This window comes from Lethenteron reissneri, chromosome 65 (genome assembly GCF_015708825.2).
Source record: "Lethenteron reissneri isolate LAM-NWPU_2019-01 chromosome 65, ASM1570882v1, whole genome shotgun sequence".
Taxonomy (NCBI): Eukaryota; Metazoa; Chordata; class Hyperoartia; order Petromyzontiformes; family Petromyzontidae; genus Lethenteron; species Lethenteron reissneri.
The window spans coordinates 9,252,817-9,271,853 of NC_083843.1; the positions used below are offsets into that span (position 1 = coordinate 9,252,817).

At 45.9% G+C, this 19,037-nt stretch overlaps 1 protein-coding gene across 1 annotated transcript; it reads right to left on the reverse strand.

The window, feature by feature from the left end:
• Window positions 1-1,287: 1,287 nt before the first annotated feature.
• LOC133359577 (E3 ubiquitin-protein ligase TRIM11-like) lies at window positions 1,288-16,583 on the reverse strand. The gene is made up of 6 exons (XM_061578023.1): window positions 15,991-16,583; window positions 15,618-15,713; window positions 7,973-8,206; window positions 5,459-5,481; window positions 5,140-5,222; window positions 1,288-1,994 (listed from the first exon to the last, which is right to left on the reverse strand). Exons 1-6 carry the CDS (start codon window positions 16,567-16,569, stop codon window positions 1,444-1,446), a joined length of 1,566 nt encoding a protein of 521 aa, XP_061434007.1. The 5' UTR covers window positions 16,570-16,583; the 3' UTR covers window positions 1,288-1,443.
• Between the last annotated feature and the right edge of the window lie 2,454 nt (window positions 16,584-19,037).

The window sequence follows — 19,037 nt, forward strand, 5'->3', positions numbered from 1 at the left end:
TCATATAATCGCTATCAATGTTGTTTGTAAACCGGTCATGGGCCTCCCCTAGATCGTCTCAGCCTCAAATAAGTACCTGGTACAATGTGTAAATTTCGCCACTTGGGAAACAAAGGCGGCCAGGCGTGATGGTGGCCACCCACACCCTCGTGTGAAGTGCCGGCCTTTATAGGTGCTCACTAACAGCACTTGCCCGTACAGTCTGTTAAGGCTATATGGGGGATATTTGTCTTTGTATCTGTGTGTGTATGTATCTGTTTGTGAGTGTATTTGTGAGTGTATGTGTGTGAGTGTGTGTGTCTATCTGTGTGTGTCCATGGAGCCTTAACAGACTGTTGGGGAAAGGGCTGTTCATAGCAAGTAGCGGAGCCTGTGAAGGCTGTCACTCTTGCACACGAGGGGGTGGGTGGCCAGCACCAAAACAAAAATATGCACAAAGACACACACACAGACACAGTAACAAAGACGCACACACAGACACAGTAACAAAGACACACACACAGACACAGTAACAAAGACACACACACAGACACAATAACAAAGACACAGACAAAGGTATACAGACCAACCCACTAACTCAAAGAAAATTATCCCCCGTGTAGCCTTAACCGACTGTAGGGGCAAGTGCTGTTTGCTAGTAGCACCTATGAAGTCCGGCACTGTGGCACACGAGGGGGTCGGTGACCAGCACCACGCCCGACCCGCCTTTGTCTCCCCAGTGGCAATGTTTGCACGTCGCAGCAGGTACTCATTTGAGGCTCAGTCGACCTAGGGGAGACCCAGGACCGATTCCGATAATCGTCACTGGTGTTGGTGAACCGGTCATGGGCCTCCCCTAGGTCGAATCAGCCTGAATAAAGAGTTCCTGGTACGGTGTGTAAACATCACCACTGGGGAGACAAAGGCGGCCGGGCGTGGTGTTGGCCACCCACCCCCTAGTGTGCTGTGCCGGCCTTCATAGGGGCCGTTTATAAATGATGTCACGCGATTTTTGAGCCCCCCCCCCCCTTCGTCACACGGCGTCACAAAAAGTCAGACCCCCCTCAAATATGACGTCACCAAGCTCTGCCCCCCCCCCAAAAAAATACTTAAAATCGCTTCAAGCTATTGTCATTGTAGTGCATATTTAATGTGGCGCTGCACTCTGATGTTGTAGCAGAAAACATGTATTAAAAAGTCTATATAATTAAGTAGAACGTGTTGTCTATATTTATTTAAAGTTACTCATTTTGACGTGACGTCACATTTCTCACCCCCCCCCCCATCGTCACAAATATTTCCCCCCCCCCCAGGTGCGTGACGTCATTTATGGACGGCCCCATAGGTGCTCGCTGACAGCACTTGCCCCAACAGCCTGTGAAGGCTACACGGGGGATCTGTGTCTTTGTGTGCGTGAGTCTGTGCGTTGTGCCCGTTTCTCTGCGCTGCTCACACTCCGTGCTCTCAGAACGCACGACTCAGATCCAGAATCCTCACTGAGCTACCAACAACACCACCCACACGCAGTGCGGGGTAGAGCGGTTGACTAAACGAGTGGTGGACGGAGTGCAGCAGCTCCATGGAGTCGGCGCGGTACAACGACAGCAGCCCCGCCTCCCAGTGCAGGTGACACCCGACTCTCCGGGGAGGATTCCTCACCGGCACTGAGGTCCAGACACCACCATGAATCACTGAGCAGCTGTTGTTATTTTTACGTAAAACCCAGGATGAGTCGTTCCTTCCCAGGCTGCACTCGTCACCACTCCCTTTCCGTGCGATCGTCCCGTACGCGACTCCAACCTCACAGTACCCCGTCACACCCCCCACGTCCACCTCCCAGTAGTGCTGACCCGACGAGAAGCTCTCGGAGCACAGGGCTTGTGACCACCAATCAAAGCGGGGTGGGTGATCGGGGCGAACCTGGGAGACAGCGGTCCGCGTCACCGTCCTGAGGTCCGAGGAAATCTGGAGGTTGTTGTGGGCCGAGTTTGGGTCCACAGTCGGTGAGCGTCCGTCTGCAGTAACGATAATCACAGTAGCCTTGTTAACAACAGCACCACTATAACAACAGCACTCGTGCACTAACACGCACGTACACTACAATAGAGCAATTCATAATGAGCATTGTTATACAACGTTGTAATGATTATCTATCGGTGTGATGACATGTAACGGGCACTTTGTCAATCCCCTGCTGGATGAGGGCCTCCCTACACCGTGGGGGTCGCGGGGGATATTTGACCATACTTCACCACGCCGGTCACCGCGCGTTGGCGAAGTCAGGCGGCGCAGCTGGCGAGAGCACAGAAGTACAGTACATCGGTGCGTTTGTCTGCCCTGCCATCTACATTTTTTAAAGTCGAGCTTCAGTTCAAATTTCACTGTGTAATAGATGTAAAACATGTGTGATACCATCAAAATGTGAACTGCTCTATATATCCTAATGCAAGGCTGAAAACTTTAAATATATTAATTGCTTCCAACATGTATTTGTTAAAATTTTTAAATAAACGATCAAACAAAGAGCAATTGTTAAGTTTTTTCGGTAAAGTCACGTAGGCAAAATAATTATAATAATATAAAATAATGATAAAATAATAATAAAATACTAATAAAATTATAATAGCGCCAAAATACTAATAAAATAATAATAAAATGCTATTAAATAATAGTAATAAAAAAAAAATTCTAATACAACAATAATAATAAAATAAAATAATAATACATTACTATTGCTAAAGTAATAATAAAATAATAATTAGATATTTTGTACAACAAACACAAACATCTCCCGTGTGTCACCTTTCACAGACTGTAGGGGCAAGTGGTGTTGGTGAGCACCTGTGAAGGCCGGCACAGCACACGAGATGGGTGTGATAGTGTAGTGATGTACACTCGTGTGTGTGTGTGATAGTGTAGTGATGTACACTCGTGTGTGTGTGTGTGATAGTGTAGTGATGTACACTCGTGTGTGTGTGTGATAGTGTAGTGATGTACACTCGTGTGTGTGTGTGATAGTGTAGTGATGTACACTCGTGTGTTTGTGTGGTAGTGTAGTGATGTACACTCGTGTGTGTGTGTGATAGTGTAGTGATGTACACTCGTGTGTGTGTGTGTGTGATAGTGTAGTGATGTACACTCTGTGTGTATAGGATAGTGTAGTGATGTACACTCGTGTGTGTGATAGTGTAGTGATGTACACTCGTGTGTGATAGTGTAATGATGTACACTCGTGTGTGTGTGATGGTGTAGTGATGTACACTCGTGTGTGTGATAGTGTAGTGATGTACACTCGTGTGTGTGTGTGATGGTGTAGTGATGTACACTCGTGTGTGTGTGATAGTGTAGTGATGTACACTCGTGTGTTTGTGTGGTAGTGTAGTGATGTACACTCGTGTGTGTGTGTGATAGTGTAGTGATGTACACTCGTGTGTGTGTGATAGTGTAGTGATGTACACTCGTGTGTTTGTGTGGTAGTGTAGTGATGTACACTCGTGTGTGTGTGTGATAGTGTAGTGATGTACACTCGTGTGTGTGTGTGTGTGTGATAGTGTAGTGATGTACACTCTGTGTGTATATGATAGTGTAGTGATGTACACTCGTGTGTGTGTGTGATAGTGTAGTGATGTACACTCGTGTGTGTGTGTGATAGTGTAGTGATGTACACTCGTGTGTGTGTGATGGTGTAGTGATGTACACTCGTGTGTGTGTGTGGGTGATAGTGTAGTGATGTACACTCGTGTGCGTGTGATAGTGTAGTGATGTACACTCGTGTGTGTGATAGTGTAGTAATGTACACTCTTGTGTGTGATAGTGTAGTGATGTACACTCTTGTGTGTGATAGTGTAGTGATGTACACTCGTGTGTGTGATAGTGTAGTGATGTACACTCGTGTGTGTGTGTGTGATAGTGTAGTGATGTACACTCGTGTGTGTGTGATAGTGTAGTGATGTACACTCGTGTGTGTGTGTGTGATAGTGTAGTGATGTACACTCGTGTGTGTGTGTGATAGTGTAGTGATGTACACTCATGTGTGTGTGTGATAGTGTAGTGATGTACACTCATGTGTGTGTGTGTGATAGTGTACTGATGTACACTCGTGTGTGTGTGTGATAGTGTAGTGATGTACACTCGTGTGTGTGTGTGATAGTGTAGTGATGTACACTGTGTGTGTGATAGTGTAGTGATGTTCACTGTGTGTGTGTGATAGTGTTGTGATGTACAATCGTGTGTGTGTGATAGTGTAGTGATGTACACTCGTATGTGTGATAGTGTAGTGATGTACACTCGTGTGTTATAGTGGAGTGATGTACACTCGTGTGTGTGTGATAGTGTAGTGATATCCACTCTGTGTGTATGCGCTTTACTTGAACATTGATAAATGATCGTGGGGAGTGGTAGCACAGTGCTTAGCGTAGTGACCCGATTTTGAGTCTTGCTCACGGCCAACACCAGTGACGATTATCGCACTCGGTCCTGGGTCTCCCCTAGGTCGACTGAGCCTCAAATGAGTACATACTGCGGTGTGTAAACATCGCTACTTGGGAGACAAATTCGGTCGGGCATGGTGCTGGCCACCCACCCCTCGTGTGCCGTGCCGGCCTTCATAGGAGCTCGCTAACAGCACTTGCCCCAACACTTTGGAAAGGCTATATGGGGGGTCTTTGTCCATCAACGTATTGGTATTTATTGATTTGTGTTCTTTTGTAATTAACTTGTTGTTGCCTGTGCAGTGATTTGGACGGGCAACTCAGCTTATGCCTTGGTCTGGCTGTCTAATAGAACCTAAAGTCGCCTTTGATTCTGAGAGCTTCAGGCTGTAACACTGAATCCTGAGAATCCTCAAGGTCTTCGATTCTGTATCTGCACACGAGGGGGTTGGTGGCCAGCACCACGCCCGTCCGCCTTTGTCTCCCCAGTGGTTATGTTTACTGCACACCGCACCAGGTACTCATTTGATGCTGCATCGATCTAGGGATAGGCCAAGGACGGGTTCAGATAATGCATCGCTGGTGTTTTCTGTGAGTGAGAATCGAACTCGGGTAGCCGGATTCATAGCGTAGCATGCTAACCACCACACCACCGCTCTGCAACATGTACGATCACAATTATACGCGCAATAATACACACGCACACGTGACGAGAGTTCGTGGAACTCACACATGAACGCCAGCTGGTTCCTTATCGAGGCGATGTCTTCTTCCTTGGGAGATGGAGGTGGAGTTTCCTTCTGAGCGTCTCTCCTGTGAGACCAGAACCAGCAGTGACTCACACAGCCCGTGTCTTACACAGCACCAACACACACAGCACCATCACAGTATCATCATCACACCATCACAGAGAAAGTGCCTTACACAGCATTATCACATACAGTATAATCGATCACAGCATCATCACACACAGCATCATCCACTCACACACACATCACACACAAGGCGTCACCCAGTGTGTGAAACTGTGCAAGTTCATGAGTCCATACCGGTTTGTCTCCTTCAGGTGAACCTGCAGGAGTCAGACACAGGGGGTGCGAATCAGTTCACCTCCAGCCACGTTAACCACACGGTGATTGGTAGACGCGATGAGCTGGGCTGCGCTCAGCCATTCGCGTATTCCAGTGTTGATGGTTGTAAACAAGGCAAAGCCGTGGACTCGTTCGGACTCGATGGTTCTCATCAGCAAAGTGTGGCCTCTAAAACCGTGACCACATGGTACCCGATGTCACGGGCAAGAGGCGTCCATAGCACTCGACATCGAGTCGCAGTGATTATGACCCAACATTCAAAATAATGATCAATCTCTGGGTTGGTTTCACATGTCTGAGACTCATCAGCAGTCGGTGCTAAACAACAAATGCCTCTAACTTTACTGATGTTAAAGGTGCTTCTCTTTTCAGTTTTACTAAATGTTGGTCTATATTTGGTTATATGAATGATCAAAATTTAGCATCAAGTAGCCTCAATCTGTGGTAAATTACAGGACCATGCTGTTATGGTTTTTAATGCAAACATCTGCATACATTACCAACCATTTATTAACTCGTGGGATTTGTGTGTTAATCGTTTATTTATTCTTTGGAAATTCGGCGATAATTTTCATTTTTGTCAGAATATAGCATGGGCTATAGGTTGTGTTGAAGGTACAAGTTGTGTTATCCTGTGCTTTGTGATACATCGCATGTGGCACATTTATAAATGCACAGGCAGTCCTCGATTTACGAACACCGGCACTTACGAAACAGCTTCCTTGAAATATATATATTTTACATTGACTTAAAATGCGAACTCACACTGGCAAACTAAACCGCAGAACTATTTTTTCAGCGGAGCGATCCTCCGCGAGATGTAATGAGTCAGCTGCACCCTCCGAGTGTGTGTTCATGTGTGTGCGCCCGCGGGCAAACATGTCGAGCGGTATTATCTTTACATCGGTTGCGTAACGCTGTGTGGAAGCAACCTGGTCTGTCGCTCCACACGAAGCTTCAGGTCTTCTTGGCCACAGTCATGCCCTCCCTTCTCTACACTTGCGAAACGTGGACCCCCTAATGGAACATCTTCGCCGGTTAGAAACATTTAGGCTGGCCTGCCTACGATCCATCCTGGGTTTAACCAAGCTGGATTGTGTGAGGAGTTCACAAATCCTTGAAAGATCTGGACAAAGTCCCATCGGTGAGCTCCTCTGGCAGGCAAGGCTGGGTCAAGTAGACCATATGCCCAGCGACCGCATGCCTAAACAGCTTTTGTTTGGCCGGATAGGGGCGGCTAAACGGGTGCGTCACGAGCTAGAGAAGAGATGGAGTGATGTGGTACAAGAGGATGTGGAGCTGAGTGGACTTGCTGATGACTGGTACTAGCGGTGTTAAGATTGGCCTCTGTGGAAGAGGTTCATGAAGGATGCTACTGGGTAGTTGGAGGCAGTGACCCTCCAACAACAATGGAGGGCAGAGAACCGACACTCACAACAACCAGCGGAGTGCCGGGTGGCTAATGCCCAGAAAGTTGGCACAGTAGGGGGCACAGGTGGTGCATCAGCCAATCATCGCAGTTAGTTCATCCGTGTCACCTGGGTTTGCCCCGTGACCTCCTGCCGGAAGATGTTTAACACTTCACGTGGCCTCAACGTGGACATAACCTAGCACAAGCGCTGTGGTGATGTTACAGCCACTTAGTGGCGAATGGCGGTTATTGTTATTGTGTGGGGAGTGGTAGTGCAATGGTTAGCGTGCTGCACTATCAACCCGGTAACACGAGTTCTATTCACCCTCACAACCAACACCAGTGGCAATTATATGAATTGGCGCTGGGCCTCCCCTACGTTGACTCAGCCTCAAATGAGTACCTGGTTCGGTGTTGAAACATCGCCACTGGGGAGTCAATAGTGGTCAATGGTGGCCGGTCGTGGTGCTCCCCACTCACTCCCTCGTGTGCCGTACCGGCCTTCATAGTTGCTCCTCTTTAACAGTCTGTTCAGGCTCTATGGCACATTGTTGTCACTGGAGTGTGTCTGTGTGTGCACGTCTGTGCGTGTGCACGCATGCCCCGTGTGTGTGTCTTTGTTGTGTCTGTCAGTGTATATTTGTCTTGTGTGTGAGTTTGCGCGTGACCCATGTGTGTGTGTGTGTTCAATTGTAGTGACTCATTGCGCCCCTTCCAACAAGCAAGACAGGATCAGGACTCAAGGTAAGTGAAAATAAAACCGATTTTTTTTTTCAAATTTCTATCACTTTATCTTACGTGTTATATACTATGCAATTATTTGACAGTGTAACATGATAATGTGCAATATTTATTCTTATTGATTAGTTTAACAGTACTTCCATTTTGTGTTGAGCCATAAGACATTTCATAACACCGATTGTTTCGGCATTAAAATAGAGTACATTGTTGTGTTCTGACTTACGAATGGGGCTGATGAACGAGTTGTGTTGGTAAGTCGAGGAATGTCCATAATGAACACGTGAACTGGGACACTCGACGTGGTTCCGCAAGCACTCTACCTGCAGGAACGTGAGCGAGTCCCTCTCCTCCTGCAGAGTTCGCAGGCGCGCGGCTGCTGCCTGCAGCTCGCTGATCTCGTGCTCGTAATGAGCGATGTTCTCCTCGATCCGGGACAGCAGCTCGCGCCCCTTCACGTCCACGCGATCCAGAGCTGCCCTCTCGTCTTGATCCAGCGTCGCCCTCATACGGGTGAACTCGCCTGAGATGCGAGCCTTGGTCTGGACCATGGAATCCTGCAAAGGGACATGCGATAGATTCTATCAATTCATATGCCATGCTGTGAAGACCAAAGTCACATTGTTTTCTGGATATTTCAAACCTAGATTTCCCTGCCTCGACACTGTCGTTGAGCTCCCACTTAACAGGTCAATAACTTTAAGTATCTAGGTGTTGTCTTGTCCTGCACATTGATAATCTGGCCAGTAATTATATAGTCCAAGCCACCATCCTCCCCATCTTTGACGCCTGTGTAATCATCGACCGCCTAGCCTCTTGTTCCAATATACCACCTGGCCGCCCACTTTGACCTTGATGCCTCCATATCAATGCATGATTACATCCTCTGTATCACCTCTAATTTGTCCCCCTGGATACCTTCATCCTTAACGTTCTTTTGAACAAAACTGACAAATACGTGTAAAGACAGTACAGGGGACTAGCGGTCACAAGGGGTAATGACAGGGGAATTAGCAAAGGAAGAGACTAGGGGCCACAAGGGTAATTGACAGGTTAATTGGCATAGTGGGTACAGTGGGTAATGGCAGGGGAATTAGCATGGGAAGAGACTAGGGGCCATTCGTAGGAAGTCAGATACGAATATAACCGTCCAGGCCTTGGTTAGGGAATTGGTAGAGATTTTGCCAGGCATGCAAATGTTGTTCCCCTTGCGTTACCGCAAATGATTACATTTGGTCGACCTCGAGATTCCTCCTTACACCGTCCAACACAGCGACCCGTGGGCTTACACTGGTGGGCACACAGACGATCCTGCGGATGAGCCAGGAGCCATTTCTGCACGTGTTAAATGTGACGGCTGTGGTCCAGGTGGGTACTGTATTGGCTCACGCGATGGCTGCGTGTTGCGAGGCGGTTGACTCGGCGGCGGTGGATATTGTGGGTGCGGTGGAGGAAAGGGCCAAGTTAAATGCGAAATGGGCTGAAACACTGTGTAACTAAAATCCGGATTTGTCTGAGGCGCAATGGGGCAAATTGTGGTCGTTGCTACTGCAATTTTCGGACGTTTTTAGTAAGAGCAAGTTTGACATTGGACGTACTTCGCTGCTGCAGCACCATATTGATACGGGTGACGCAGCTCCTATACGCCCGAACTCATACCGTATGAGTCCTGTAGAAAAGGAGCATGTACAACAGGCGGTGGATTAAATGTTGGCGGCTGATATAATTTCACTGTCAACCAGCCCTTGGGGAGCCCCTGTAGTGCTGGTGAAAAAAATCGGATGAGAGTCTAAGGTTCTGCGTTGATTTTAGGAAACTAAACAAGGTCTTGGTGGCAGATGCATATCCGCTTTAGCGTATGGACGATTCTCTGGATGTGTTATCAGGTGCTCGTTTTTTTTTTACATTGGATTTATTGTCGGCAAATACTCCTGAACGAGTCATCTAAACTTAACATTGCATTTCGAACGCCTCACGGACTGTATCGATTAAATTGTTTTCCCATGGGATTGCATTCGGTGCCTGCCACATTTCAGAGGCTTATGGAGTTGGTTCTAGCAGGATTACAATTGGACTCGTGCCTCATTTATTTGGACGATGTTATTGTGTTTCGATTTAAAGCTTTCGTGACTGCAGGGATTCATCTTCTTGGTTCTTTTGGTAAAGTCACGTAGAAGGGAAATAATAAAATAATAAAAATAAAACATAATAAAATACAATTCTCACGACGTTTCGGTCACAACGCAAGCAGCCGTCCTCAGGTGAAGAACAGGTCTGTCAGAAAGACAGCGTCATTCAGAATTGTATTTTATTATGTTTTATTTTTATTATTTCATTATTTCCCTTCTACGTGGTCACACGTTCGAGGAGCATTTGCAACGGTTGTGAGCGGTGTTATCCAGGGTACATTCAGCTAATCTGAAATTGAATCCTGCTAAATATAATTTATTAAACCTCGGTCCGATATTTGGGCGACATTGTGAATGCTTCCGGGATAGTTATGGACCCCGACAAAACAGCGTGCATACGAGATTGGCCGACCCCCAAGTCTGTGGGTGAAGTGCACAGTTTTGTCGGGTTTGCATCCTATTACCGATGGTTTGTTCCATGGGTTGCGACCGTTGCAAAACCTTTGCATGCTTTGACTGCTAAAGAACAGAAGTTCAAATGGGGGGAGGAGGAGGCAGCGTTTGTTATGCTACGCGATCGCCTCTCCAACGTACCTCCCTTGGCTTATCCTGATTTCTCCCTGCCCTTTATCTTAGATATGGAGGCCAGTGACCTAGGTATAGAGGCTGTCCTGTCTCAGATGAAGGGCGGGGTTGAAAGGGTCATTGCATATGGTAGTCGCGTCCTGTCGCCGACTGAGCAGCGGTATTGTGTTACCCGCTGGGAACTTCTGGCAATGGTTTGCTTCATTCAGCAGTACAAGCCTTACTTATATGGTCGGGACTTCGTGGTCTGCACGGACCATGCGGCCCTGCAGTTCTCCCTGCGAGTAGACCAGCCTTCCTGACAGCTCTCATGCTGCCTAGAAATACTACAGGAATACTCCTTCCAGGTAGTCTATCAGAAGGGCGTAAGACACTGTAACGTGGATGCATTGTCTCGGTTGCCTCATGAAGAACTGTGTGCATTTGCATTGGGAGCTGGGCGGTGTAAACCACCCGCAGCTGGGTTGCCAATGGTCGTAGCTTCACTGAGTGATGCAGAAACAGCCGGGATGATTATACATAGAGACAGCACTTTGGGGCCCATGCATGCAGAATGGGGGCAGCTGCAGGTGGATGATGGTTCATTGTTAGCTTTCCGGCGTCGCGCGGAAAAATAAACATTATACTACTGCCTCTGCGGGAGTCTCGCGGGTTGTTCTCCATGAGCGACTGTTAATGCGATGGGATGAGGTTTCACACCAACGTTGCCTAGTTGTCCCCACTTCCCTGCGGGGTAAGCTGACGTTAGCGGTGCATGAAACTAAGCTGCTTGCACCTCGGGCATCGGAAAATGCTGTTGACCTTGCAACGGGACTTTTACTGGCCTGGAATGTCGACCGATGATCATCACCTGGTCGCAGTTTGCACGGAGTGCATGCGCTGAAAGCCCCCAATGCAAAGGTATCAGCCCCTGTTGCAGTCCATCACAGTGTCCCGAATCGATGAATTGGTTGAGCTAGACATCCTGGGCCCATTTCCATGTTCACAAAAGGGGAACAGGTTTCTCCTGGTGGAGGTAGAATATTTTACTCGGTGGCCAATGGCTTGGCCATTGCTGGACCAAACAGCTGCATCCACTGTGGATGCATTCCTACACGGCCACGTGTTTTATAATGGTGCCCCAGAGCAGCTTCTCACTGACCAGGGTCAAAATTTCTCGTCTAAAGTGCTGCGCGAAGTCTGCGACGTATTCGGTACAAAAAAAAATAGAAAATCGCCATACCATCCTCAAACGAATGGGATGTAGAATGCTTGAATAGGACCATAATATCTGTGCTCTGTCAATCGGTTAATGAGGCACAGACGGACCGGGGCTTGCATGTCCCGGGGGAAAGGTCGGCATAAGAATGGCCCCTTTTTTTCTAATGTAAGGATGGGAAAATGAACCCCCCATAGAGGCTGAACTTGGTACGACCTCAGAGATAAAGCAGTCGTCCGTACCCGTGCCACTAAAGGATACACTCGGGCGTGTGTCGTAAGTGCACGTGGCAGCAAGAGAAAATACTGCCATGGCGCAAGCCACTAACAAAAGGAACATGGAGCGGCGTGAGCACGTGCTTCCATGGGCAGTCGGGGACAGGGTGTGGTTTAATTGCCCGCAGGTGCTGCTGCGTATGTCCCCCAAGTTACACTGGTCATGCCGTGGACCGGTGGAGATTATAGAGGTGAAACGGCCGCAGTGCGGATCAGGGGCCGAGAGCCATCGAGAAGATTCACGAGAAGGGGCATGGCCAAGGGTCAAGGGATGGCCACGCTGGGGTTTAAAGGGGTCAAGAGGAGAGGCTCGATGCTGCTGTTGGAGTCGGGTTCTTCGTCTGCCAAGTGTACGTGTCTTCAATAAAAAATAATCACAAGAGCAGTGTCTCCTGGAGTCGTTACTCCGCAAATTTCCCAGTCGCAGCTTCAAAAGTATCTGCCTATTCATAAAAAATATATATTATTAAAACTTGGTTTGGTGATGCGTCCTTCCATGCTGCTACTACTACCTCACGTTACTGGAATGTCCTTGCCTCTCAGCCTAGGCTTGTCTTCCTCCCCACTCCAAAATTATTACAGAGCTGCGTGATGAGTGAGATATGAATCAGTTCTGGATTTTACCTTCAGCAACCCGCACTGACCCGCACAAATAAGTATGGCCAACTAGCCTCAATGATCAACACGATGTGGGGAAGCCTTCGTCCAGAAGTGTATTGGTGAGGATCTGTAAATTATTTACAAATAGAAAAGCACACAAGTCGTCTTCCTCATAGATTGTCTCTCCACTTCAACAATAAAAAGTATTTTGTCCACAATCTATTGGCCCTGGTGCCTTTTGGGATTATATTATTCTAGAATAACTGTATTCATTCACTATGAGATCTCTTTTACCAGTGGCAAAATATAGTAGTTGGTTTTTACCCTTTTAAACTGGTACAAAACTGACACCTTTATTCAAGGCATCATGTTTGCAATAACCACAACACAAGTAGTCAAAAAGCAAACAAAAAGAAGCAACTCTGATAATGATAATAATATGCACCGTCCTTGAAGTTGATTGGTCCACACCCGAGACGGCTTTCTTTAGAGCCAAGTCCCCATTGGTGTTGGACCCCAATGACACCAGAAGGCGTACAACTCAAACACAGTGCAATATCAGAGTATTGAGAGCTCGAGGTAAGCATTTACACTATGAGATCTCTTTTACCAGTGGCAAAATATAGTAGTAGGTTTTTACCCTTTTAAACTGGTACAAAACTGACACCTTTATTCAAGGCATCATGTTTGCAATAACCACAACACAAGTAGTCAAAAAGCAAACAAAAAGAAGCAACTCTGATAATGATAATAATACTGGTAGGAACGAAGTGGACCAGCCTACAATAGATTATATCGTCCGTCCGTCCGTCCGACCGACCGTGTAGCAACATCGCCCCCTACTGCAAACACTTGGCATGACCCTACAAAAACTTTTAGACTCAGTGACGCTTTCCTGGCTAAACAAGTGTAACATTCCCTTATAATTCCCTGAGATAGCTTTTAATTAAAACTTTGAAATTAAAAAATAACTCACAGCGCCCTAAAGCCTACAGCTAGGCCTAAAGCCTCGAACTACGCCTATCACTCTCCCTTCGTATCGTACCCCCGCATGTGTGCAAGGGAGTTAATGTTTAGCAATGTTACATTCCCTGATGCTTTTAAATAGACACATTTAAATTTAAAGCTTTTACATAAATAAAAAAAACATTTAATTTTAAAATTCACTCACGGCGGCCTAAAGCCTACAGCTAGGCCTAAAGCCTAGAACTAGGCCTCAACCTCTCCCTTCGTATCGTACCCCCGCGTGTGTGAAAGGGAGTAAATGTTTTACAATGTTACATTCCCTGATGTTTTTAAATAGAAACATTTACATTTAAAGATTTTACATAAATAATTAAAACATTTAAATTACAAATTAACTCACAGCGGCCTAACGCCTACAGTTAGCCCTAAAGCCTAGATCTAGGCCTCACACACTCCCTTCGTATCGTCCGATTCGGTGTAGCAACATCGCCCCCTACTGCAAACACTTGGCAAGACCCTACAAAAACCTTTAGACTCAGTGGTGCTTTCCTGGCTAAACAAGTGTAATAATACATTATGTTTATATTCTTTGGTTATTCGTTCCTACCAGCCCACCCCGCAGGGTCATGTTATGCACTGTCCTTGAAGTTGATTGGTCCACACGTACAACTCAAACACAGTACGCCTTCTGGTGTCATCTGGTCCAACAACAATGGGGACTAGGCTCTAAAGAAAGCCGTCTCGGGTGTGGACCAATCAACTTCAAGGACAGTGCATATTATTATCATTATCAGAGTTGCTTCTTTTTCTTTGCATTTTTGACTACTTGTGTTGTGGTTATTGCAAACATGATGCCTTGTATAAAGGTGTCAGTTTTGTACCAGTTTAAAAGGGTAAAAACCTACTACTGTATTCATTCAGTGCAAGCAAACTCTGGACCGGTTTTGGCATGTAGTGTATCATGAGCAGAGTCAGGCTCGCTTCAATTAAAGCAGGTGAACTGCTAGGTGTTATAGACAAGGATATAGATCTTAGACGAAATATTATTTGATGCATAAACAAGTCCAGCGTTTCCTCTACAGAATCAATACTGCTAAAATGATGCACTCCAAGAAGACTAGAGCCGATGTATTAGGTGGAGAGACAGATGTGTTAGGAAATTATAATGTCTGTTTATTTTATTGCTATATTCTCTGCAACGAGTCTAATTATTATGTTGGTGTTGTGTATTATATAATTTGGCATCTAACTAGGACCCATATCATGACAAAAGAGTCCTTACCGATACACATAGGGTAGTACATCAGCCTTACCTCAAGCAAGTCTAACTGATACCGAGACACTGGATGTGAAAATTAGTCCAGAGTTTGCTTTTACTGAATCAATACTTTTGAAACGATGCACTCCCACATTGTGGAGCTGATAGGATGTGTAACATTTTTCTCATGATTTTTATAGAGGCAGATATATGATGGAGACTTTAATCTGCTTATATGTTTTTGTTACGAATATTTTCCACGTTTCTTTCGTAAATTTTGAATATCACCAGCTGAGCTGATGCCCTGCATTACACAATGGATACTTCTGCATGCGAAAACACAAACAGGCTCATAGCAATATCGTTGAAGACATATCAAAAGTAGATATATTTACGTAATTATTCTTATCAATAAAATGTACGGCACTAATATTCAATCACTTTAACATCACTATTCGTGAAAAATAAATTTAAAATGTTTGAAATATTCAGACTCTATTTTATGTCTGCTTGAGAGTTGAGTGCGTCTCGTGAGAGCAAATTTTTTTCCAGCATTTCCTGTACTCTCTTGAAGTCGTGTGTTTATTCTAGACTTTAACAGCTGAGTTCTTGTCATTTCATCTTCTTAACTCGTTAAATTTCTAGTTTCAATGTTGTCGTTTCTCCATACTGTGTTATTTTATCTCACTCATTGCAAGTCATTCGAGTTAACCTGCGAATTGTTGTGCATTCTCACGAGATATTAACTTTTTTTTACATATATAAACGTTTAATGTTTTTTCTCATTTATATTTCAAGCATCCATAGCCATAATAATGCAATATCCTGCACAGTTATTACACACTGACTAAGGACTATCAAATTTTACTTGAATCTACGGAGTTGTCCTCACAAGGAGAGATTCACAGACTCCACGCAGGGTGGAGATAACAGGATAACAAAGTCCACGCGTAGTACCTGCACAGCCTTGCGAGTGGCTTTCAGCCGTCCCACGGACGCCTCCGCCTTCTTCCTCTTCTCCTCCACCGCTCGCGTCTCCGCTCCGACTCCATTCTGTAAGAGACGAAGCCACCAGAGGAGACTCAACTTCTTATGCAGCTCCCTCTCAGCCCCACTCCACACGGAGGCCTCCACAGTGATCGTTCTATAACTGCTCACCAGAAAAGAGTCCAAACAATTCAGCTTGAAAGAAAAAAGAGCGTGAAAAGAGAATAATCCCACCCTAATGGTTTTGATGTAATGAGATGTTGTTGTAGTAGAACTCTTATGGGTTCAGGTCATGGTATTGTTCGCTTCTGAGTGACTCCAACTCAACCCACGCGGGTCTCACCTTCCGTGTCTGATGTTCATCCTCTAGTGTGATAAACTTATGACCCGTGTGGTCTCCTGCGATGGTGCAATCCCTGCACACAAGGCTAAGGTCTTGCTTACAGTAGAACTTGAGCTCCTCGTTGTGCCTCTTGCACTTGCGTTCTTCAGGGTTAACATCTGGTGAAACCAGGACGTGACCTTTAAACTTCATATTTTCCAGGTGAGGCACGAGGTGTTCCCTGCAGAAGGACGTATCACACCTGAGGCAGGTCTTCACTGCAAGCGTCTTGCCTTTTGGGCAGTTGTCACAGAAAACAAAACCATCAGCAGCAGCAGCAGCAGCAGCTATGGTCTCAGTCACTCGCAGCTGCTCTATGAGGTTGGCGATCGTCACGTTCCTGGTCAGCTGGGGTCGTCGAGGGAAGGTCTTGCGGCACTGCGGGCAGCAGTAGGAGTCTGTCTCTTTCCAGGCATCCTCCAGGCACTGGAGGCAGAACGAGTGGCCGCAGCTCAGCGTGGAGGGGCAGACAAACGTGTCCAGGCAGATGGAACAGGTCAACTCGCGGTCCACGTTCTCAGCGGGAGCTGCGCTCGCCATGACCCGAGGATGCACCCAAAGTAGTTTCTCACTGTGGCTCAGAAATATATTTCAACAAAACTATTTATCTTTATAATATCGTGAGATGTTGATTACCATTGACGAGGTGTGTTCTATTCAGGAGACGCTGTGTGAGCAGCTCAACCCGCGGAGACGAACAAGGAAATGAACTGACTTCACCTTCAGTTACGTTATAAATATCTCGAGACACGCCCTGGAATGTTCCACACGGCGGCTGGGCTCACGTGTAGACGTGGCGTTACAGTCACGTACTGTGTAATAGCTAAAACTGATTTTTGTGTTTAGTTGTTGTCCTCCTGCACTTCCGATTAGCATTGTTGGCTAAGTACGGTGTGGAAGAAGTTCAACAAACATGCATAGCTTTGACCGGTCTCAAGTGACGTAATATTTGTACAAACAAAACCCAGCAGTAGCAGCAGCAACTAGGGACACAGCGATAATGGTTTGTCCCACAGGCTGATTGACCGGCTAGGGTCAGGATGTGTGCATTGCCAGAGTACAAACATTCAGATTTAAATGTGAAATAGTTTTTTTTCCATCTGTGTCATTATCTATTTTTTCTTTCACGACCTTTTTTTAACTTCTAAGTCTATAATCTTCAACCTTTATCACCTAATATTTTTACTGTTCGTCTGTCATATATTTTTGTGTTCATGTATTTCAAGGACACCGTTTTATTCCGGGTGAATGGTGGTTGTATGTTGAACTTTTTTCACAACGTACGTAGCCAACCGTGCTGATCAGACGTGTGTGGGTGTGTGAGTGGGGGAGTATGTGGGTGAGTGGGTGGGTGGGTGTCTGGGTGAGTGGGTGGGTATGAATGTATGTTAAACCTATTTCGCACCGTACTTAGCCACTTGTGCTAATTGGAGGTCTGAATGAATGGGTGGTGGTGGTTGAGTGTTGGAGATAAGGAGAGAGGGTGAATGGGTGGGTGGAAGTGCGTTTGGTTGAGTGGTCGGGTCCCTAAGTGGGTGGCCTCACGCATTACCGAAACGAACCACCCCTGGCTAAACAAACATTCTGGCTCATTTAAGCTCATTATCTTAATGACTGCCACTGTATGTTTTCCTATCATGTGTTTAAAAACATCTTTTCGAGATTTTAAATCTTCATCACCTAAACAAATAAATCCGCATCATCTATTTGTGTCAATGTTAATATTTTACTTCCTGGATTCGCCGAGTTTGGGTAATTCTCAAAAACATATTTTTATTTTACAAGGTAAGGCCCACTCAGCTACATAGCTATTTTCTCAAAAGCGACCTGGCCACAATTTAAAGCTCAACGAAGTTGCTTGTCCCGTGGAAATTTATAGCAGCCAAACACTCTAAAGGCGTGATGTTGATTCCAAATGTGGAGGGAAAACCCGTAGGACCCGGAGAAAACCTACGTGACGACGGCGAGAGAAGTATGCAAACTCCAAATATACAACAGGCACCAGGTTCGGGGTCGAACCCACGCCCTCCTGTATACTAGGCGAGGTAGTTAACATCTCCAGCCAAAGTGGCGAGATGTAAAGAAATCACAGAGCAATGACGATGAAAAAGGAAACGAACTGACTTCACCTGCAGTTAAATTAGAAACACCACGAGATGTACCCCGCATATTAACTCCGTTGCCTGGTATACAGGAGTTCATGGATTCAATCCCCATCCTGCCGCCTGTTTATTTGGAGTTTGGATGTTCTCCTCTTGATAATTCCTCATATTATGATAAACAAAATAAAAAGTAGAAAAATTATGTAACGCATCAAATTCACAACGTTATCGCCCCTACACCCCAGTCATTCAACGGAGTATATGTCCCTTCCTTCCATGACCTCCTAGGGGGTGGCTGTCATGAAGAAAATTAAACATATCGAAAGGACGCCACCCACTTTTATTCAGCACACAAAATGTGATTAATTCAGATGTCAAAATAATTTATTTTGTACTTTAGAGTGCTAATGAAAGTGTGCATTTAAAATTTAGTTTTGTACCTCATTGTTTTATACGGCGCACCACCAGCATACCGCCACTACATTCATACGTTGGAAACATTTTCATATTTTCTTCAGCAAGGTTCGTGAGTCTGGGCGAGGGCAGATGTGCCACGTGCTTCTCGTTTCTAATCAACAGTACAGCGAGGACACGGAGGGGGAGAAGGACGCTGTGACTCCTGCAAGTCACGTGTGCAGTGACTGCTGATGGAACAAATAATAGTAATTCACAACTCGGTGTTAAATCACTACTGGATGATGAACTTCATCACACACTTTTATCGTGGTGGTTGTGTGACCATAATTCACCACGCTGGCCAGGTTGGTGAATGTATGTAGTTGAACATCTTTCACACCATAAATAGCCAAACGTGCAAATCAGAGGTGCAGGGGAAGGCGAGGACTCACTATCCTATATTGACTCGCTATCCTATATTGACGACGTGCTGGTTATGCAACATCATCA